Genomic DNA, 23,169 nt, shown 5'->3' with positions numbered 1-23,169 from the left:
TATAACAGATTTGAAATTTGAGTTTAAAAATCAAAAGCATCTTTGATTGTATATGAATACATGCTTGCACAGATTCACCCTAAACTGTACAAGAAACAAAGGGTCCAAATTTCAAAACAACCCTTGGTGCTCCTCATGTTGTTCATATGTAAATATCTTCAAACATATAATGTGTATTCTGAAATCTGAGGTGGAGTAAAAAAAACGAAAAACAAAAAAGACATAAGAAATAAGAAATGTGTATTATTCATTGAGACAAAACTATTTTGTTAAATAGACCTGAAAAGAAGTGTGATTCGGCAAAAAAAAAAAAAAAAGAGTGTGGATTTCTTTTTTCATGTTTATCGCTTTTTGTTCACTCAGGATTATGCTGATGTTTGCAGACACGGGGTCAATTAAGATCGCATGAAAACACACAATTATCTACTGAAAATTGAGCAATCTTTTACTGTGAAAAGCACAGCATTTGTGCGTTGACACCTGAATGTATGGCGGGGACAGAATGCGAAGTGAAATTCAATTGAAACATGATAGTATGCTGCTGAGCCACATTCTGTATATTATAATAACCACGCAAGAAACAACAACAAATAATACACAATATGAAAGTTTACAGCTGACCCAGGGTACTGCACCACTCCGGGTAATCTTTACCATCAAGCAGAACATTTCGGAATAAATAAAAGTACAGGACCTTCCTGGCTCACAGCTCTCTGAGAAAGAAAAAAAGAAGAAGATTCCAGTGCTTAATGGTTTTGTAATCCTCAGTGAGTTCAAGGGCATTACTCACGGGTTCATTCCTCCATTCTATTTCATTACAAGTCAGTCTGGGCTTCTATCTTGTCCACACTGCTAATTGCCTTCTCTCACCTCCCACCGTGGACAAGAAAAGGGAAGCAATTTTATGCAGCACATAGCAATCAATAGCAATTAGGTGCATCCCTGACTAATCCCATTGAATCCCATCTTGGGAGATGGCCAGTAGAAGACCTCTTAAAGCACACATACCTGCAGACCAGCGTTGGTGGTGGGTTATGGACACACACACACAGTTAATGGACACAAAAGAAAAGTTTTGCTTTTTCTTCAGTGCAAGTGCCAGAGCTGTGACAGAACAATGAATTGCTTTGTTTTTCCTATTCTACACTTTATATTGAATGTCCATCGATCTTTTTCAGGGACACACTCCATCCATTTGTAACAAACAGGCCTTTTCAATTGGATAATTAGATAATTATTTCATCCTGGTAAAACCATGCAGATTATGAAATGCGATTCTACTCTAAAACCAATCTCAGATATTGCAGCAGACAACAAATTGATTTAACACCCACATGACTCTGAAAGTCATGCAATACAGAAAGGTGGTTTAAATGTGTTAATGATAAAGAGACAGGTTGTTGATCCATCTGAAGTGATGTGGATGTTGTACTGGAATGTCATATGAAGAGGGAGCAATTTACCAGTCAAACTAATTGCTAACTAACAACTAATTGACCTACGGTCATGAGTTTCCTTCGCTGCATGGCCTGGCTCACCCTTAGAAACAGGGTGAGAAGTTTGGAGCAGATTACTGCTCCTACAAAATTAAAAGGAGTCATAGTTTAGGTGGTTTGGGGCATTTGATTAGGAGGAGTCCCAGACACTGTGACAATGTTCTTTATTCTGCAATGAAGGGAACAAACCTCTATCGTGGCTCAACAGATTCAAGCTATCAGACATCAACTAGCCTAATTACCTTGTCTTTCCATAACACACAAAATCACATTGTTATATGGCTGGTTTATAATTGTGACTGACAAACTTTTTGGCTTGTGACCACTTAAAATGATTCGGGAGTTGTAACTGAGACCCACTGTCACAGGCTGCATAATTGTTAGTTGTCAGAAAAGGTAAGACAATGCAATCTTTTACAAAAACTAACCACTAGGGGGGATCTCACACCCTGGGTGGGAACCATGTGTTTACACTGCATATAACCTGCCCAAGAAAGAAAAGAAACAAAAAACATTTCCAAGTTTAGATTTTAACAGCAACATTATTGTTTTAATTTTTGTTTATGTGTGTTTCATTTCAACTAAATCGTCAGATATTTTAAAAAGCAAAACGCACATTATGAACATGTTAAGATAAGTGACAGTGCAAAATTGTTAATATGTAAACAACAACAAAAAAAAGTGTTTAGACCAAAGTTTGAGGATCCGGCACAGGAAGGAGCTGGAAGGCTGCAATGCAGTCGATTATCCAGGTGGAGGGAGCGGACCATACCTTGCCTCGTCTGACCACTGTCGGCTTGTGAGTTCCCTGGGGGTCAAAGATGATGTACTGGGTGCAGAGGGCCTGGTCGGAGCCTAGCTGGGCGTGGTAGGCCGCAGCGCTCAGGGTTTGCGTCACATCGCTGTCGGGCTTGGGCTGCCGACTCAGGAGCTGACCTCCTCCCTCTCGGAGCAGCCTGGTGAGCTCGTCTTTGGTAGGAGCCTTAAAGGAACCCAGGAGGAAGAAGAAACAGCCGTCGAAGAGTGGTGGGAGCTGCAAAAGACGAAGGATCAGAAAGAAGAAATTCACGTATTAGTGGAAATTTGATGATTCACTCAAGCTCGGCCTAAACTAATATTTCCTTGCGCATCAAAAGCACAAGAAGAGAAAAGACCCGGTGTCTATTATCTTCCTGCATTAAAACATGTTAGTCACTGTGGATAAAACCTCAGTCCTTGTGAGAACAGTGGCAGAAGGATTAAAGTCTCTCCTTTTGTTTATGATGAAGCTAAACGCTGAATAATTTCTTTGCCACTAAATCTAGGCTCTCGTATTACCAAGAGGCTGTGCGGACGCTTTGTATTTACTTCTTTACTGCAAAGCCAGAAGACATTTTTATCAGCGCTGTTCTCCAGACGAACTCAGAACCACTCAGAATTGCTGTTTAAAGCAGCAGTGAATTAGGCCACTGGAGACTGTTCTATTCACAACATCAATGAACTCAACTGTTTTGGGGTGTAAATTGGCTCTCTCAAGAGTTTCCAGTGAGAAAGTTCTTTGACTACACTTTTGGTCTGATTTCACTTTTTTGTGATTAAGATTGATGCTTTTATTGTTTTTCTAGAACAGTTTATTCTTGGACATTTCATTCAGCTCAAGAAGGAAGAAAACAGAACAAACCAACAATGGATACATCTTAAATCTATTGAAGAACATGTGGTTGTTATTCTGTCTGCCCAGAGTTCAAACTATAACAAACACTGCGTTATTCTGCCGTCGTAAGCCTCTCAAGGTGCTTCTACCCTTCAGGAAACAAACAGACAAACACAATATTATCTATAAATACATATATAAATAACACAGTACAGTATTTATGAAATATGTTCTACCTACCTTTGGACGCTTACCACATTAAATCACGGAGGATTTAATCATAATTTTTGACAAGAACCAACAGAAAAAGATTCTATAATCAATTCTATAGTCAAACTATAATCAACTTTCTACAATTTTATCTAAATTAGGTACACTAGATATAAAAAAAAATAAAACAAAAAAAACAACAACAATCATTGACAGCATGAGTTTTCACCCCGTCCAAGTCAGTATTTAGTAGAGGCTCCTTTGGCTGAAAACACAGTCTTGTGCGTGTCTGTGTCAGCTCTGACATCCTGACAATTCAGTGCCGCCATTCTTCTTTGTAAAAAGGCCCAAGCTCTGTCAAGTTTCACGGTGACTGGTGAGCGAGCAGCAATTTTCAAGCCCTGCCACAATTACTTGTTCAGACTGAAGTCATGATTCTGACTTGGGCACTGCAAGGCATTAATGCTGTTGGTTTGAAGCCATTCCTGTGTAGCTGTGGATTCATTTGGAGTTTTTGTCTTTCTGGCAAATAAATCCTCTCTCATATCGCAGTTCTCTTATAGACTGCAGCAAGATTTCCACCAGGATTCTGCTGCATTCATTTTACTCTCTGACCTCACAAAGCTTACAGGGTCTGCTGAAGTGAATCATCCCCTTAACATGATCCCTGCAAACACCAGGCTTAAGGTGGGGATGGTGTGTTTCTGCTGATGTATGTTGTTTGAATGACACCAAACATAGAGTTACATATTGTCCAAAAAAACAAAACAAAAAAAAAAACCTCTCTTCCCTAATTGGTTCTTTTCTATTTGTCTTTCCGCATCTGTTTGTTTATTTCTATCTAGATTAGGTAGATTTAAAGTAATTTAATTTTCTATTGAATAGGGTAAAAAAAAAAGTCCAATCACTTCATGATTCATTGTTTGAAAACACAAAAAAAGTACAAGCGTACTTGTCATGACATCTGTGCTGCTGAACAACAACCATGTGCCACTGCTTGGAAAAACAAATTTTTCCAAAAGACAGAGGGTCTAGACGATCTATATTCATCTTTTTCACATATTTGTTTGTTTATGTGTCTCATTTACCAAGCTGCATCTGTTGATGCGACTGCGCTGGGGGCCTTCTCCCGCTTCGTGCTCAGATTCGGGCATCCACTTGCCTGCCTGCAGGCATGCCTCCACCCCTGGCATCAAAGAGAGAGAGAGAGAGAGAGAGAGAGAGAGAGAGAGAGAGAGAGAGAGAGAGAGAGAGAAGAGAGAGAGAGAGGGAAAAAAAATGAAAGCCACAGCTAATTATGTTGACTTGAAAGAGTGTGACAAGGCAATTGTGAACGGAGGATGACAAAGCTCATGTCTGTTTTATCACAAGTTGGAAGATTTCAAGTATTGGCAAAGCCGCAGTTGTTGACAGCGAAAGATGCCCACAGCATGATGGAGTTAATGATGCAACCCTCGTTTTAAGTATCTCGAGCTTAAGCAGGATTCGAGCAACATCATCTCTTTCTTTCTGTCTCTAGAGGTTTTCCAGAGTCAAATTGGAACCGTGTGACAGCCAGCATCCCAACATTTTTTAAAGAAAAGAACCTTTTGTTCTAAATCCTTAAGAAAAGCATCTCTAAAGACAGAAAAGTTTTTTTCTTTAAGTGTAGCCAGACATGGAGGGTGGAAAAAAAAAATCACACATTTTAATGACCCCGTCACTGTCACAAATAAAAAAATGCTTCTGAACACGACACAGATCACAGTGCTGCTGTTCTCAGTAAGCGTATCATTTGTTTGGGGGGGGGGCTCACATTTTAAAAGTTGCACATCTAAACATACTGAAACTAGATTTGGTTTGGTAAAAACTGGATAAAGGATGTCAAATAGACTGGAGCATAAGGCTTGGCCTAAATAGAGACTTGCAGTACAGTACTTTTCACAACACTTCCAAACCATGACAGATGCAAACAGTCCCACAGGCCTAATACTCATCTGCAAGGTATCTACATTTCGCCGCACCCACATAACCTTGTAATTCATTACATCTTCAGCTGCAGTTTAGTGTTCCACACTGTTGCTTCCAGCTGCAAGATACGGTGACACAAACAGATTAGGGTGTGTGTGTGTGCGTGTGCGTGTGTACAGTCCCTGTCATGAAATAGCAAATTACACACACATACAGACAGACACACAGTCTCCAGAAGATGGGGTGGAGTGTAATTACCTTTCTTCATCCCCCTTAATTACAGTTTTCATTTACTGGGACTGCCAGAGACTTGGGCAGAGGAGAGGGGAGATACTGGGGTTAATCGCTCTGGACGATGGTGCTTAGTAGTGAGGAGTCATTAGCATGTTTGTTAATTACCTTCATATATAAAAAAAAAAAACCCAGAAAACATCTCAAACCCTTTCCTTCCTGAGTCGGTGAATGAGTGAACAGCCAGATGAACCCACTTCCTTGATTAGCCGTTAGACCAGCTGGATCTGTGATCTCATTATGAAGACAATCACTGGACAACTACTGGAGACTAAGGTTTGAGGTAAACAACAGCCACAGCTGAGTCATGGGTTCAGACCCAAGTAGCTGTGTCTCCGGCAGGGCTGTACGTGTTTCAGCAGAGTAAGTCCCTGAGGCTTCCAGCTCGCAGCGGAAAAGAAGCAGCCAGAATTTGTGTATTGGGAGGAAGCACATGGGTGCACACACTCTCCATGGGTCAATAGTGGAAGTAGCAGTGACACAAACCAAAGCGTAGGGAAATAAGGCATTACAAATTGGGATAAAAAGGGAAAAAAGTACAAAAAAAAAAAAATTATATTAAAGGAGCAGTTGAACATTTTGGGAATGAAATATGTCTGTGAACACTTCTAAATCCAGCTTATTTACACAATGTGTTTTGCTTGTTTGACCTATAGAAGAACAGGAACATATAAACATCAGTCCGTGGAGTACATCTGTTCAGTATCCAGCTATAGTGCAGGTTGCTAGACACTGTTAGTGAGCACATGTTCATGTTTCAGTTTCGGTATAGGAAAAAAACATAGTGCTGGCAACCTCACTGTGAGAACAAGAGTGCAGAAAATCGCTGTGTCTGGCTATTGTTCACCAAGAAATACACATTCAGGTGAGTAATTAAAGGGAAACCCAACCTAAAGTGTCTTAGTAAGGTGCTGGGCCACCATGTGCCGCCAGGGCAGCTTCGGTGTCCCTCTGTATTGATTCTTGACGTCTCTGTAACTCTACTGGTGGGATGAAATACCGTTCTTCCAAAAGATACCCCCTCATTTGTTGTTTTGATTATGGTGGTAGAGAGCACTGTCGAACATGGTGTTCAGTTGGGCTGAGATCTGGCGATTCCAGAGGCCATAGAATATGACTGACACCTGAGGAAGAATTGCTCCTGTTTTTCCTTACATATCATGCTAATGCACAAGCATCACATTATCAAATGTGCGCCGTCGACCACAATTTCTGACGTCTTCAGTGACAACTTTCCCATAGATCTAAATGCAGATGTCACTTTAGTCACTATTAAAACACTCGTCAGCTGAACAGTCCTCCCTGCACCAACAATGACACCTCTTTCAGAGTCACTTAGATCTTTTCCTCTTGACTTTTTGATAAAAAATCAGAATCAGCTGGGCCTGCTCAGCATCTTAAATACCACAAAGCATGATTGGATGTTAATCGCTTAATTGTACCATGCACTGCACCTGAGTGGAGATATCTACCTTCGTCATGTTTCTCCACTCATTCATTCAGGTTTTCCTTTGTCTGCCCTGTTCACATTTCTGTTTATGCACAGATGAAATGAAACATGCTTAAATAGTGAGCTTCAGATGTGTTGATTTATTTCCATCTCTTTCTAGCCTCTACTCTAAACTCGACTAAACATGTCCTGTCTCCTGTTCGGACATTGAAATTGATACCCATCCTCTCATCTCACTCTCAGAAATAAAGCCAATAAATGTATTTCCCAAAATGTTGCATAATGGACAAAAGGATTTCAATCAACGTTTGATCTTCAGTGAAAGCTTAGTCGAGGCTTTCAGCTGGAATGGAGCCCCATTAGGCAGGATGAAGTTGATTTTCATGATGGGTTTCAAATGTAACACTGAAGCTGCTTTTCCACGGAAAATGTGTTGCAATGAAACGTAAGACAGATAAAGAGGTAAGCCAGGGCTTGGCCTAGTTGACAGCGATGGCATACAAAGGCAGGTGACAGTGAGAACTCAGCTGTGCTCACACACACACACACACAAGGACAGAAACAGATAGGATGGCACAGTGATTGTCATGAGGGAGACAAGCTGTGTCAAGTGCTCAGCCTGCGTGGAGAAAAGAGAAGGGGAGGGGCACAATATGGTCCAAACACACAAAATCTTATACAGCGAAACAGCCACATACTTCAACACACATATTCAAAGTTGAAATGCCTTACTGGCAGAGACAGAGACAAGTGTGCATGGCATTTTACTCTACACACACACACACAGTGAAGAGATCCCACTGACGGAGACACCAGTCAAGAGCACACCAAGGTACCGGAGAAGTCTTTGACAGCAAGTCTCTTTTTGCTTACCCTGAAGCTGACTTCCTCTGAATATGTGCTTGTTGACTTGGCTCAACGATGCCAGGGAGACCGGCGGAGAATAGCTAAAGTTTTCATCTTGGCATAAATCAAAGAGGGAAAGAGAGCTAGCCATCTTTTCATCGCTAGTGATGCTGAAGCCTTGCGGCGCACTGATTCCCAAGATTCCTTCCCCTTGTCACCCACCTGCTCTATTTGGCTGTCAGACACTGAAGTAGGTGTGTGTGCACACACACAGCAGCAGGCACAAACAATTTATCTAAAAATTACCTGTTGCAAAATGTTCTGTTAATGTTTCCCAAGATATTTCATGCATCGCAGAAAATAAAATTATTGTATCTGTTCCAAACACAGTGCCTGATTTAATCTGAAAGGCTGCAGAAGAGAGAAAGTACGAGATCAAGTACACGTCTCAGACTAGTTTGTTACTGAAGAGGAATTAACAGTGGAGCCTCCCTACCTACATAGCAAAGGGCATATTACCTAATACAACTACAAATGTACAAATGGTTGCCTTTTCTGAGACAGGGGTGTCAGGTAAAATGTTCTCTGGGATTCAGAGAGGAACACAATGTTAGGTAGTCTGAAAAGCCTAAGGAAAATAAATCAGTAATTGACATTTGTGCTCTTTTGTCTAATAATAATAAAAATAATAAAACAACCAAAGCTATTTAAAATACTTTTTAAATACATAAAACTCTTTCTACAGCCATAGGGTGCGTTTGACATTCAGGATATTTTGGATGAAATCTGCCTCAGTATCACTGCAGCAGGAAGTTACCCAGGTTCCAACAGCAACATTGTCTAACATGACATCCAAAAATAGCATCTGCAGAGAACTGCTCCAACCGACGGCTCCCTCCATACTTACAGCTGTATCTGACAACCCAGCAGCCAGAAAGAAGACCCAGGAGGGTGGAGTAGGTGGTGGGCAAGTGTCCTTCTGGCACCACGACATGGCTCACTGGAGGGAGAAGACACACACACACACACACACACACACACACACACACACACACACACACACACACACACACACACACACACACACACACACACACACACACACACAAGCCAAACTGAAAAGGTACAAATGAGTTGTTCTACACATGCACAGATAGCTGCTGACTGCTCCTGTCCTCCTTGAGTCTGTCAGACTGTTCAGCTACACAGTGTGTTGTTGCTGCAAATTCAGACAGCTACATACTCTATATAGATAACACATCTGATCACATTACAACTTTAAGTCTATATTCCACAAGTCAGATACTGTATGTTACTTAAACATACAATTTGAAGACCTGAATCTTTCAACAAGAGACATCCATGCTGAGGCCCAGGCCATGATAAGTTCTTGTAGTAAAGCAAACTAAGCCAGGGCTGATATCAAGATACAAAAAATTTTAAAACAAAAGACAAGATTAAGAGTCTACATTGAGGGTAGGCAAATGCTATGTTAGCATGCTAACATTTGCTAATTAGCATTTGTCAAGTTGAGGATGACGGGAATGTAGTTTTGCCAGTACTTGGTCAGACACTAAAGTGCAAAATTTTGATTTGAAAATTAAAGAAAAACAAAACACCGCAGAGATATACAAGTACAAATACAAGTCAACCTTAGGTGACATGAACATCTATATCTTTCAATACACAATATTCCACTATGTTTATACCCTATACACCCGTGTGTGTGCTAATTCAAAAGACTGTGTCCACATTACATCAGACAACTACTCACGTCTAAAACATAAACTCAATAACTCTTTTGTATTTATATAACTCACTATGACTACAGAGCTTAGTAACAGGATAAAACAGCACAGTTCGACTTAAAGAAGATACTGATCGATGATAGCAGCCAACTAATATTTATGTTTTTGTTTCCTGATCCATCCCATAAATGTATTGCCTTGCTCGCTGTATTAATAATTCACTGGTGTCCATTAATTCACCACAGAAAACAGGTGAGCTTTCTGTAAACCTGTCAAACAGTTCATGGCAACACATCAATAGGCCACGCAACAGCTTATTTCATAAACTGCTTCTGACAGGGACACATAATTATAAGTTTATTAAAATTTAAATACAGGCTTATTGCCTCTTTATTCAACAAGTGGGTGCAGTTGACAAGTGCAAAATGAACATAATTATATCTCCAGGGCAAAACCTTCTTACACTGTGCATTGACCGTGGATTTGTGTGGATTTGTAGCTTTGAATTCAAAATGTAAAAACCATTCTCTGAAAGCACCAACTTTCACCCCTCCGGTCAGAGGAAGGAGAGTTGTGAGAAACGCTTCTGTTTTTCATTAGTGCTTATTCATCACCCTGACAGTACCTCCAAACATTTTATGAGGAATGATTTCAATTACTTTTTTTCTCTCTGGTATTCTCCCAGCCATTACTATGCAACAGTGAAGGAGCTGCTGTATCACAATGATGTATACGGCTCTAAAAGCACTTGTTAGTTACTGTTGAACTTTCATGAGTGATAATGCTCATGCACCCACTGTTGGCTTTTACAATACAAAAGGGTCTATGTTAGGTAGTAAAACTTGGTTCTGTGGGTATAGTAAAGGACCATCCAGTCTCTAAGGTAGTGGACATACTCATACATTATGATTCATGTTGTCATCATTGAGACAACTATGACTACACAACCCATTGGGTGGTTGAGCTTTAGATTTTCCCATCTAATACATCTTTCATTTGAACAGGGCGTCCAAATGATGGTTGATTACTTATCACAGCGTTTGGCAGTGAACAAGCTTACCAGCCATGGTCCCAGTGTACCAGTAATTGGCTGGTAGCTGCTGTTAATTTGCAGTGTTGCCGAGAGCCCATGTGTCACAAATAACAACATTAAAAAGCAATCATATGTGACCATAATCTAAGTGGCTTCGCTTGGAACACTGAGGAAGTTTAAGTAGCCTGAGGAGGTTGTGTCTGAATCACACAAACACTACCTGAGCCAGAAAAGGTGTCAGCCATCCTGCCTCCCAGTAGCTTTCCCAGTTTGGCTAGTCGAAGCTGTGCTTGCGGAGACAGCTTGCTGGCAAGAAACACCACCTTTTCATCCCTCCTCACACAGTCACTCACCTAAGACGGGACAGAAGAGCACAGCTTAGAAATGTCTTGGTCTATGATGCGAGAATGTAAGCATTAACAGTTCTAAGGGACATGTAGACGTACCACAGAGAGACTGGCTGAGGGGCTAAAAGATGTATTGGCACACTGGGTTCCTTCAGAGACTTCCTGGAAAATCTCCAGCATCTCCAGACCCACTGCATAGTCTGCAGGCCGTTTTCCATACAGATTACTGTGAAAGAAGAACATTCAAAAGATGAAGTGTGTCAGTGTTTCATACACATTTGCAGCACCGCAGACCAGCTGGTGACCATATGACAGCTTACTGACAAAAACAAAACAGTTTAGTAATAATATTTACTTAGATTTGTTCAACAGAAGTACATCAACACAACTTAAAAGCAGGTCAAAATGTGCAACAAGGTTTTGTGTTGCACGGTTGTGCATATCTTGTATGTCACAGTAATTATTCATGGCAGGTCTGAGATCTAAAAGCTAAAGTAAGTTAACATTAGTTGTCAGAACTGATGGAAAAACATGCAAATACTTAATTGTTTTTCATTTCTAAAATGTCACTTTATACATTATAACAACAAAACCTAATGCAGACAGAAATCTTATTATTCAAGGACTTTTCAAAAGCCAAATTACACAGTGCTCCAAAAAAAGGTGACGCACTGACAAAATGTTTTCAGATGGCAAACAAAATACTCAAGATTAAAATGAAACAGATTGGCACAAAATTCAGTGCATTAAAACAAAGACACAAGAAGAAAACTCTGATGAGTTCAGGCTAAACTCCCCAGTGAACGCACAGTGTAAGAGGAGATTTAAGAAGACGACACTGACTCAGGTGACATTATTTCCTTGATCATCCCAGAGTCTTGGGGCCCTGACAGCAAAGGCTCTATGTGCTGTAGTTTTAAGGAACTTTGGACCCTGGACTAGAAAAAAAAAGGTCCCTGCCAAAGGATCTCAAACATCAATCCTTTTCCTTTCCTTCGGAGAAAATCATGTTTTGAAGAAAATCATGCCTCACCCTCATAATCTGTATGCTGTTCTGGACAGTGAGCACTTGAGCTATCTACCCTTTCAGAATTGTTTGCTCTGTTCTCATCTCTTTGCAACTTGGCAAGAGACTTAAAAACCTAAATCTAACTAGTTTAATCATTCTTCTAATCTTCATAACCAAACTGCTGCTGTCCTCAACTAACTGCCTATCTGACAAAGCTGTCACACACTGAGACAGTGCTGATATTATCACATTATGAATACAGTCTCCTCCAACCAGACATCCATTCTGTCATATCACTTCATCACAGTTCCTGTAGATTTGGGTTGTTTTTTTTTTATGACTGGCCAAGCAGGACATTAAAAATCAATATTTGCCAGTCCAAAGCTCAGAGAAAAACAATTTGGCAATGTCACACCCCACTTGTTCTGTGAAACTGTGCACCCATGTGTGTCGTTCACTTGTTGGCAGCATAATTGTTTGATATGAGGTTGAGCTGAAATCTGTGCTCTACTTCATTCACAGGTCATCATGTCCATATACAACACACCAGACAAAAAAAAAAATCAGATATCAAAGGGTTGCACAACACCACTGAGAAGTTTTAAGCTGGTGAGAAATCCACATTCCCTTTACAGAATCAGTATAGTAAATTAACTGTGATACACAACACCCTCAGTATGTGTAATGCAGGCTTAGCATCATCTTAAAAGCAGCATTATGCATACAGGCTCACAGTGAGGAAACTGCGACCACTCCCGAGTTGTAGTTCTTGAACTGAAAGAAACAGCTTCAAAGTATGACTCTTTAAGTTTGAGAGAGCTGCAAGAAACAAGGCGCTGGTCACCTTGAGGAAAGAGAGGGAGAGCGGAAAAAAGTCTGAAGAAAAGTGAAGGAGAAGAGGAGACTGAGAGAAGAACCAAGCCCAGCAGGTCGTCTCTAAAAAGATTAGGCGTCAGCAAAGATAACACCTGGGGGACAATTAATAGGTCCACTGGTCCATAAAATATTTCATTTGGATTCATACCCCCAGCCCCATGCACGCACACAAATACAAACAAAGATAAAATGTCCCTAACACTTACACATACATACACACACACACACACACACACACACACAAGCTGGTTTATGCAGATGCACGTGAGAAGAATATGTCAGGAAAAAAAAACGCGTGAAAAATTGCGCAGGAGGTAAAAATCACAAACACTCTCCCACAAGCCTCTGCTTAAGTACACAAGTGGGAGGACGGCGGTGGTGGCTCGAGTGGATACCCACTGTAACCATGACTATTACTCTAACTGGGGGGGGAGGAGATTCAAATATTAATTTCAAGTTCTACACAAATAGAGAAGTGTTGCATACCACCATCCCCTCACACCTAACACAACATCCCTTCTTTACCAATAAACAACATAAGTACACCCACAATAATAATAAGAGCCTTTTATACTACACAATTGTTGTAGACATACCTTAAAGTACTACTACTGTACCTGCTCTATAAAATTAAATTAAATTAAATGTATTTAAATCTCTCTTGTCTTCACGGAGACCCATATGCTAACATTATGAGAAGTCAATTCAAAATTTAAACCATCGCTCAACAGCTTACAGAGCTTTTAAACTATGCCGGCTCAGCAGTAAGTCCTAAAAGGGAGTAATAAGTCTGATGATAGAAACACGTGGCAAGCAACTGATGAGGCAGAGGGCAAAGCCTGAATGCATTTTTAATCAAAAGGTTCATTAGTTACATTTCTTTCTCAAACAATCCGCTCTGATTTTGTCCTGATGATTGGATCAGCTGGGTGATACAGCTTAGGCTGATGATACAGTACATGACTCAGCCCCCGCCTCCATTTAACTCTGTGGAAGTACTGTGTATTGTACTGTAGTTAGTTGTTATGCAGACGCTGTTCTCTGATGCCAAACTGAGTAAAATCGCAAATAATGACTTTGCTTGATGCCCCCAAAAATAGCTTTATTCGAGCCAATAACAGTGTTTCAAACGAACAAAAAGAATAGTCCAGTGAGTAAGGGCCAAAAATGATCAGAGCTGTGCACTTCAACAAGAAGATGAAACTATAAACACTGACAGTATTCATCATGCGGTACATTTTGAAGACTAGAAGAAAGGAGACACGAGTGACATCCACTCACTGGATGGTGAGAGTACTGTCATATCCGTATTATCTTAAAGGTCCCCCGTGGAGTTTTCTGGTGAACAAACAAAATTCTGTGCTTCTCGCTACAACACACTGTGTGTACCACCGAGAGCTAACAAACATTATTTTCTTTCCTTGTGAAACATTTGCAAAAACCCACCTTGTGGCATTTTCAAACCTACATTGTTTACATCCATGTTTATTTGCACAATTCTTCTTCACTGCCTTCGTTGGCACATTGCTGCATTTTTTTGTATGATACCCACCAACTGCGAATCACCGCAATAATGTCTGTCAACCACTGGTTGAAATGTCTAAACCCACACCAAAATATCTAACGTAATGTCTGTGTTTGTGGAACGTTCATTACAAACACTGCACTATAATCCAGTGTAATGGATTCAGTGTGAGGCATGTAGGGGGTGATAAATGACATCTGTATGGATTCAGTGCTTCAGGCTTAGAGCGGTCATTAGAAGTGAGCAAAGAGCAAATTCAAATGTATTGGGCGTCTTGTTTCCCATATCTCACAAACAAGTTAGTTTTCATACCGCACTGACATGACATCTAAAAGCCCGTGGTATGAGTAGGAAAATGGTCTGCAATTAATTATAGTATTCAAGGTATAAAGTGCACGAAATAACACCGTCTCCCAGTTTGTGAACATAACATAGGCTGCCAGCATTTTGCAGACCTCATCTTGTTTGTCCAAATGTGCCGCACCGGTAGGTATTTGTGCTTACAGGCCTGAGACTTCTAGTCAGGAGCCCAGCTGTGTAAGCTGCATAGCTTCTCAGAAAATGCTTAAACCTGTTGTTTTTTTGAGATAACAGGGAGTGGTCGCTTGTATAAAACATTTTAGTATTCATTTAAGAATTTGCCTCTAGTAAGACTTCCTTCGGTATTTCTGATACTGCTCAGCAAGTCAAAAACTTGAGCTGGATAGAGCTGGACGACTTGACAGATGACAGGACCAAAACAATCGGGGAAAAAAACGCAGTCTAATCATTCAGCCGAGGTGTACACAAAAACAAACATGACAAAGATCTGCAAAACCTGTATTTCAATACCCCAAATTGTGTGCCAATCATTCTGTTAGGAACTGCTTTGCCTCTTTTGTGTGTGTGTGTGTGTGTTTGTGGTAAGGGGGAGGCTGGGGCAAGGATTGGATTTTTCTTGCAGAGCCCTGACAAACTGTCCCAGTCACTGTCTCCTTTTTTTTGCCTTGCAGACCAGTAATAAAGGTAAAGAGGAGAAAATGTAAGACACTGCAGCTGGGACCCATCAAATCAAAGAGGCAAATAAAATGAAATGAAGACAAAGGATGGAAATGGCCATTTGCGACTCTGCGACCATTAGTATCTCACGCAATGAAGGACAAATGATCACAAAGAGAGTGCTAACTTACCAACACACTGACCCTGATCAGCCACTCTATTGATTGCACTGATTAACCAGCATTTTCTCCCGCATCATGGACATCATGCTACATATTTACCCTGCCCCCACAGGCCAGAAACGCTGATACAGCATCAACTGATTGGCCAACAACTAATCAGCATCAGTCGATTTTCTTACATCTATGCACCTTCGAACTGCACTGACACAGGCCCTTTCTTAATTATATAGAGCTGAATGCCTGGTACAATGACTGGTAAACAGGCACTCAATTATTTATTCAAGAAGTGGAAAATAAGCTCCAGTCCAGAATAAAAGAACCGCCTCTATGACGTGGGTTTTTTGTTTGACGCAAATCCTTATAAAACAGTCACTATTTGAACAATTACAAAGAAACATGCAGAATATATAACAAGTTTATGTGTCATGTTTTCATTTGGTGGCTGCTGCATCCTACATGGTAGTGATCAAAACTAAAGCTTGTGGTTTTTTATGTACTCAGGTTTTAAAGTGGCAAGGGCCAGAACTGTCATTCAGTGCCAGGTTAAAAGTTCTGTTCCTGTATTGATCATAATAATTATAAAACCTTGTTTTCAGTTCAGCCCTTCAGCTCAGGATCTTCAAAAAACAACCAAAGCCAAGCAAAATGCACCGTCACAGAGTGACCCACATTCCCTGTACAGGTCTGACCCTGATGTTGTGGTTGCATCTGGTCCATGCGACATGGAGCACAAGTCTGTTTGCAGTACTGTATGTAGTGTGCAAGTTCTTTAAAAAAAAAAAAAAAAAAGCTGTAACGTAGCATTTCACCTGCAAAACCAATAAACTTCAAGTATGAGAAAACACTTAAAGCAGCTTACAGTACGTTCTGTGAGGCTCCACGCTGCAGTAGCAATTTGACAACGGCTGGGTGTCCGTTCCTCACAGCATCATGGAGTGGAGAGTCGTTTTCATAGCCAGGTGTGTTCAGCAGGGCTCCCCTTGAGACCAACACCTCCACAACTGCCACGTGACCCAGGTTACACGCTTCGTGCTGGAACGAAAAGCAACAACGTTCACAAGCTATCATGCTCTGCTTTGATGTCCTTTTTCTCTCTTATGCTAAAAAAAAAAGAAAACCCTCATTCTTAGTATGGATTCTAAACTCACATCTATTTTCAACCACTGTAACATTCATCCTTTTTCCAGATAATGCCGTTTTAGTGGGGGAGATGCTTCAAAGAGTTCAAAAGAATTTGATTATCAGTATGGCAATGTTTTTGATCCCGTGTGTATTTCTTCCTTGTGTATAATTTATAAAGGTAGTCAAACAATTTCAGAACTGCCAATCAGATATTCCAGTTTAATCATGCTTCATTAGTTATGTAGAAAAGACCTCACCCTGAGCAAAGTTGTCAGAGGAGAACATTTAAATATTATTGTGCTCTACTTCTCAACTTTTCTAAAGTTGATATGAATGAGTTAAAAGAGCTGTAGTCCTTTAAATAAGCTGGGGAACTGCAAATTTTATTTGGAAACCAGTTTTTGTTTCAGTTCAGTTTAATTTAGCTCAAGTAGCCTAAGCAGCACCCAGTATTCTTTGTAGCCAAGAGCTGTGTGGACTTATTCCCTCTCAGAAACTGTGTAAAGAAACACAACATGAATCAGCAAATATTAAGAAGTATATGCAGCTGTTTTGTATTGTGATTATTTGTCTAGTAATTAAAACTTGCCTCTCCCCATATTTCAAGCCCATACAAACTAAGAATGGGGTTTTGTGACGACTGTTTCATGTACTGTTGGGATACTACCACCACTACTGCTTTCTTTACTGACCATCTGTAGCAGAATAATGTTTATTGTGCTCACAGTTAGGAACCAAAATCCATGGATTTGTGAAGTACATAACAAAATCTGTCTTTTTCACAAATTGCACACACAAATGCTTAAGGCTCCTTAAACTTTGTAACCCTAACATCATAGATAGTAACCCTAACTTCATTGATAGTGAATCCATGAAAAAAAAACACATCAGGGAGGTCTAGATGATTGTAGCATGTCAAGTCAGTCAGCTCCTCTGCCTTTTTTTAGATACATGCAATCAGTCAAATTTTTAAAATCTCAAACTAAGCTCATTGGTAGCAATTTGAAAGATCAGCTGCAAACTGTCAAAACTCAAATTGAAAACTCAAGTATGAGTGGGGCATCTTGACAGCAAGTGGCCATGTGAAGTGCTGCAATAAGACAGTGGCAAACACTCATGGTCGTTCTCTGGAAAAAAAAAAAAAAAAAAAAAAAGAGTTGCTCTTGCAACATTTCACAGTGCTTCATGTGGACGAAACTTTAGGCTACATTATTAGAAGAGCACGGACTATATGTTTTGAGGTCAGGTAGGGTGCATAAAAAACAGGATTAGAAGCCTTTATTTCTGGTATGATATAGTTTACCAGCTAAAATAAAGTCAAAGCAGACTGTTGCTATCTGACCACTACAGATTTTTAATTCTTTATTTTTACTGATCAAACAGACTGACTTAAACATGTTTTTGGTTGCGGCAGAAGAAAGGCCCTGTGTATAAAAAAAAAAAAAAGCACAAACCCCGACTCACACAACAGAAACAGGTGTTCGATGCATGCATGCATTCTCATAACAACATAATACACACCTAATGTGCCTGTTTGTTTACCAGAGAAGATATAAACAGTAAATGGCGAGATGTAAATTTTGCAAGAGTTGTCCAGAGAAGTAAAACTACAGCACCACTGATCTCTTTCATCAAAGTGTAGAAAGAACTACTGTAGTCTAACAAACGTGTTGCTGATGAAACATTTTGTCACTGAGAGTTCCTCCACAAAACAAGTAAAGCTTTCAGATGTATCATTTGTTGTATGAGTATTAGTTGTATTAGTCTTACCAGAGGTGTCCACCCAGCATTATCCTTCAGGTTAGGGTCAGCCCCCTGATCCAGCAGTTCTTTGACAGCCTCTACATCTCCCTGCAGCACCCAGAGAGAACAACAAACCTGAGGTCAGAATCGCAGCCCTGTAAATGCAACCCCTCAAATACAGCAGCTGATCCCAGCGTTACCAAAGCCCCGGTGTTTATCAATCACACTCCACAGTGGGCCATTGATCACCTTGTCTGAGATCCAGAGGGGGATTACGGCGATGTTTACAAGGATTACTGTAAGACAGTTTATTCTCAACAGACCGGAACACGGCTGTCTGATCATCTGAAGACAAGCATGTTCAGCTGGGGAAGGGGGAGGGGGTGGGGGGGTATTTGAACCAGCAGATTTGTGCTGGATACAATTTGAAAGAAATTAAAGAAAAATAAGGAACATGAAAAGCCAAGTGTGCACCTTGCACCGAAGACATTGGGGGTATTTTTATTTTGAGGGACAGCCTAATTTCATTTTATTTAATTTGGATTTGACTTATTTATATTTGTTTATAATTAAAATACCTAATTAATTTAGTAATGTAGTTTAATGTAGTTTTGTAGAATTAAATGAAAGCAAATGGAGTAAAGAAAAAAAGGTCAAATATTCAAAAACCTCTCTACCTTTATAGCAGCTAGATGCAGAGGGGTCTCTCCCTTGTGATTCCTCTTCATAACCGCAGGGCTTCCTGGACTGGGCCGTCCAACAGGTGTACCGTGAGTACAGGGAGAGTTTCTACCAACAGTGGTTAAGGCAGAGGGGCTGTCTCCTTGCTCTTCTCTGGAGATTTTGGAGCTCTTTCCACACCTGGGGCTAGTGCTCTTTCCACATCTGGGGCTGGTCAAAGATGGAGGGTTAAGGACAACTGGCGACATCTGACCCAGCGATTTTCTCCTCCGGCCTGGGGAAGCCCGGGGCCTTTTTGGTGTAGTCTCCAAGTTGCCAGTTTTCTCCAAAACCCTGGTTCTTTTTGAGGAATGCTTTGGGGGAGAAACATTGTCCTGTTTTTCATGATCATCAGTTGGGTTGAGGTCGTTTGTAGACAAAGTGTCTTGCTGGATGGCACTGTCCGACATGCTCTGACCACCTGTGGCTTGGTAATTTGCGTCAGTGATGTTGCCTCCTGAGAGGCTCTCCCTTGTGGCACTCCTGCCAGGGCTGAGTTCATTAGTACTGCCCTGAGGCACATCAGGCTGAGGCTCGGCAGAGGTGACGGGAGGGCTTAGGAAGGAAACCCTTTTACTGGACCTCCTACCCCCTTCAGCACAGGGCTGCTCCTTTTCCTTTAAGGCATCTACCTCCTCGGTGATCCCCCACTGCTGATTTATGGCCTCAAGCCTCCTCTGCTTCATCTTCTCCTTGGTCTGCTTTCGTGTGGTCCTACTGGCAGCATTTTTCTTGGCTGACTTCTTCTTCCTGTTTCTGCTTTCACTGATGCATCTTTGAGAAGAAGAAGAGCCAGAGTCTTGGGAGGACGAGGTGAAACTGAAAACTGACAAGTCTTGGCTCTGAGCAGTAACGGTGTCTGGCTGTGCTGTAGCTGTTTCTCCAGAAGACCTGCTCTCTGGTACAGTGACCTCTGAAGGCTTCTCCACCATGCAGCGTACCTTGCGGCTGCGGGGGCTGAACCAGATCTTGAAGTTCTTCTTGTGTTTAAGGACAGGGCTCTGTGGTTGTGTCTGAACCTCAGAGACAGAGGAGTCTGCAGTGAATCAATGAAAAAAAAAAAAAAAACATGTTTAACAAAACAAAAACTTCCCCTCCAATGCATACTGAAACTTTTTTTCATTCTGAACTGCTATCAAAAAGGCTCTTTGTAATAACTACCTATTGAGATGAAGAAAAGAACACCACCAGTTAATAACACTGACATTTGACAGAGGCAGAAAAATCCCCAATCAACTGTTAACCATTCGACACAAGAGTTGTAAAGAAAGAAAGAAAGAAAATAAACCACAGGAACAATCCACTAATACTGCCATTCAGAGATTACATTGGTGGAAGAAAACGTTAAAAGTTTCTGTCAAAAACTGATAAAAGGAGGTGTGGGCAGATGATGATGATTGTGTGTGTGTGTGTCTGTGTGTGTGCTGGGGGGGGGGGGGGCAGGTAATGAATAAGACACATGAATTTAAGAAGATAACTAATTAAAAACTAATTATGCTTTCAAGCTGCAATGTAACAGCTACCATCTACCTGGTTGTTCTGTGGGATTGAGCAGGGACTCCAAACCACAGAAGAGCTGTGTGATGCTGCTCAGCTGCCTGTTGATTTGGATGTCCTTTACCCATGCAGGGCTGTGACACACCACGCAGCCATCTCCTGCCCGGGGGCCAGCACAGGACCTGAGCAATAAATATTTCTCAGATTAGGTAGCTACTTCACTGTTCAATAAAAAAAGGAATACAATGAGATTATCGATTTACTTTTTAAGACCATTCAGTCATGAAGCAAAGGCATAAACTGAGGTTGTAATTTACGCCTATGGGGACATTAATCCCCTTCAACTTTGTGGACACTTTCAGCAATGTAAACTATGTATTGCAAGCAACCCGTGCCATTGCCATGGATATGCAGTATTTTAACTAATTACCACTTATACAAATTGTGCCATGAAATTGTTTTATTTTCCATGTCCCTCATATGTATGAAATACCTGTTACTGTTAAATCTGTTACTCATTATAAACAATAACATGAGGGCTAAAACTATTACTGATTTCTTATAATAACTCATTGGCTGACTGTCTGAACAGAATATTAATCTGTTAATCCCATATACTTATAATTATATAATTACTCAATTTAATCTATTTTTTTAATATATGGGACATAAAATCCAGCAATAGACCCTTCTCACTGTGGGCATTTTGATTTGTTATAGCAGGAGAATCATACTGCAGGTTTTAAATACGAATAATTAATTATGGCTCCATTCCATTTCGGTGTGCCAGAGAAGCAGCATGCACAGTATCAGAACCCTGGCAGTAGCAAACCTAAATGTGATGAGCCATCATTTGAATTATTATTTACACCTGTGTTTGACAAATAAGAGTCCACCATGATACAGGTCTACAGTTAATGAGCATGTCAGGGTAAAATACATTTAGGTGATGTTACAGTACCTGCACAGCATATGCTCACAGACTCCTAGACACACAGGTTCCTTCATTAAATCTGAGCTGAAAAACAGGACAAAACTTTTAAAAGTGGTCAGTACAGTCAGAGTAGGTCACCTCCATCACAATGAGTATCAGCGCCATCGAGGAGTGTGAGCTCAGTCCACTGCTGTGACCGTACGTGTGTGTGCGCTAAGGTAAGAATGGGTATCTGACAGTGTTATATGCCATTTACAGGTGGCATATAACAAGAATGAAAAGTCTACTGTAAGTTGTGAAACTCTAAAGCCATCTCCCAAAACAAAGAGCCCAGTCGCGTCTGCCTGAAGAGAGCAGGAGTGAGGAGAGTGAACCTCTCGATCCATCATACTATCGAGTATCCCGAGCAGCTGCACTGCAGCCTAATCTGGTAACTGCACTGAGAGATCTCAGACCCTGCACAGAGTATATTTACCATAACCCCTTCATCTCAACCCCCTGGCACAGTGAAGGACCCCTTCTCCACCTACAGACGCTTCATCAAAACCCACCAGGCGGCGACAAGAGGTTAGCTTTAACTTCGAGAGTTAATCATAGCGAGGCAGCATTAGCGTTTTATTCAGACGCCTGGTATTTTCCAGTGGCTTTGCTTTTCTTGCAAAAAAAATGCTTACGTCTCCACGTAATTTCTATCACCTGCTAAAACAGGTGCTGTTGAAAACAGCTGTTGCTAACAACTATAACATAAGTGAGCTAACTATTCATAGTCGATGCATCTTCCTGTAGCGTTTCCAAATAAACCCAGTTCAGTTTGACAAAAAGTGTGAACGGCAGCAGTTATAAAGTTTATATATTCTTCAGTACTACCGTTAGGTGACTGAGGACGCTCCTCCATTACACAGCCAGTCTCACTACTCGCTTCGATAACCGCAACATTAACTTACCATTTGGAGCAAAGAAGCAGTCGTCGAAAGTTCGCGACCGCCTCTTTAATGTTCTTCCACTCGTTTGTCTGCACCGGGCCACCATTATCCATTCTAAAGACAAATTTTGTTTATTTTCTGCCTCTTCAGTTTTAACTTTGTTTGCGAATCAAGGCCGCAAAACAAACCGTACTTACTTCCTTGTTACTTGCATCTCCCGCCAAAAGGAAGGAAGTCATGGTTGCCATAACGACAGTGGTGACGTAGTTTCGTCCCTCCCCCGAAGTATGGTGGTAGGTGGTTTTTTATTTATTTATTTATTTATTTTGCTTTTAACGACATTTAACGTGCAGCGAATGTTTCTTGAACTGAACTGTACACAAATACACAATTAAACATAAGAAGATAACAACTAGTACCAATTGTTTATTTAGTATCTCTTGAATTCTTAATCTCTGTTGCTTCTATTTATTGTAGGTGTTTTGCCATTTAACATCTGATACTTTTGTAATTGCTAGTGTGCTTTATCAGTCCAAAGTAAGGATTGTAAAGATGCATTTGTTTAATGCATTAACCAAATGCTACTGCAATTAACTGAAGATACATTTGTGTGCAGACAAATGAGCTTGAATCAAAAAGTGCAAAAAAAACCCCCC

General features: G+C 40.7%; 1 protein-coding gene across 2 annotated transcripts; it reads right to left on the bottom strand.

The window, feature by feature from the left end:
- Window positions 1-305: 305 nt before the first annotated feature.
- bard1 (BRCA1 associated RING domain 1) lies at window positions 306-22,717 on the bottom strand. Of its 2 annotated transcripts, XM_041057900.1 has the most exons (12): window positions 22,711-22,717; window positions 22,535-22,627; window positions 21,618-21,674; window positions 20,690-20,838; window positions 19,117-20,195; window positions 18,467-18,547; window positions 16,434-16,606; window positions 11,104-11,230; window positions 10,878-11,010; window positions 8,784-8,876; window positions 4,428-4,525; window positions 306-2,529 (listed from the first exon to the last, which is right to left on the bottom strand). In XM_041057900.1, exons 2-12 carry the CDS (start codon window positions 22,624-22,626, stop codon window positions 2,182-2,184), a joined length of 2,430 nt encoding a protein of 809 aa, XP_040913834.1. In that variant the 5' UTR covers window position 22,627; window positions 22,711-22,717; the 3' UTR covers window positions 306-2,181. The 2 variants fall into 2 exon arrangements, with proteins under 2 accessions (XP_040913834.1, XP_040913835.1); XM_041057901.1 differs by lacking the exons at window positions 306-2,529; window positions 22,711-22,717 and adding an exon at window positions 3,205-3,279 and having other exon boundaries at window positions 22,535-22,699.
- Window positions 22,718-23,169: the final 452 nt, after the last annotated feature.

This window comes from Toxotes jaculatrix, chromosome 15 (assembly GCF_017976425.1).
Source record: "Toxotes jaculatrix isolate fToxJac2 chromosome 15, fToxJac2.pri, whole genome shotgun sequence".
NCBI lineage: Eukaryota > Metazoa > Chordata > Actinopteri > Toxotidae > Toxotes > Toxotes jaculatrix.
This window is presented reverse-complemented; position numbering and strand designations above follow the sequence as displayed.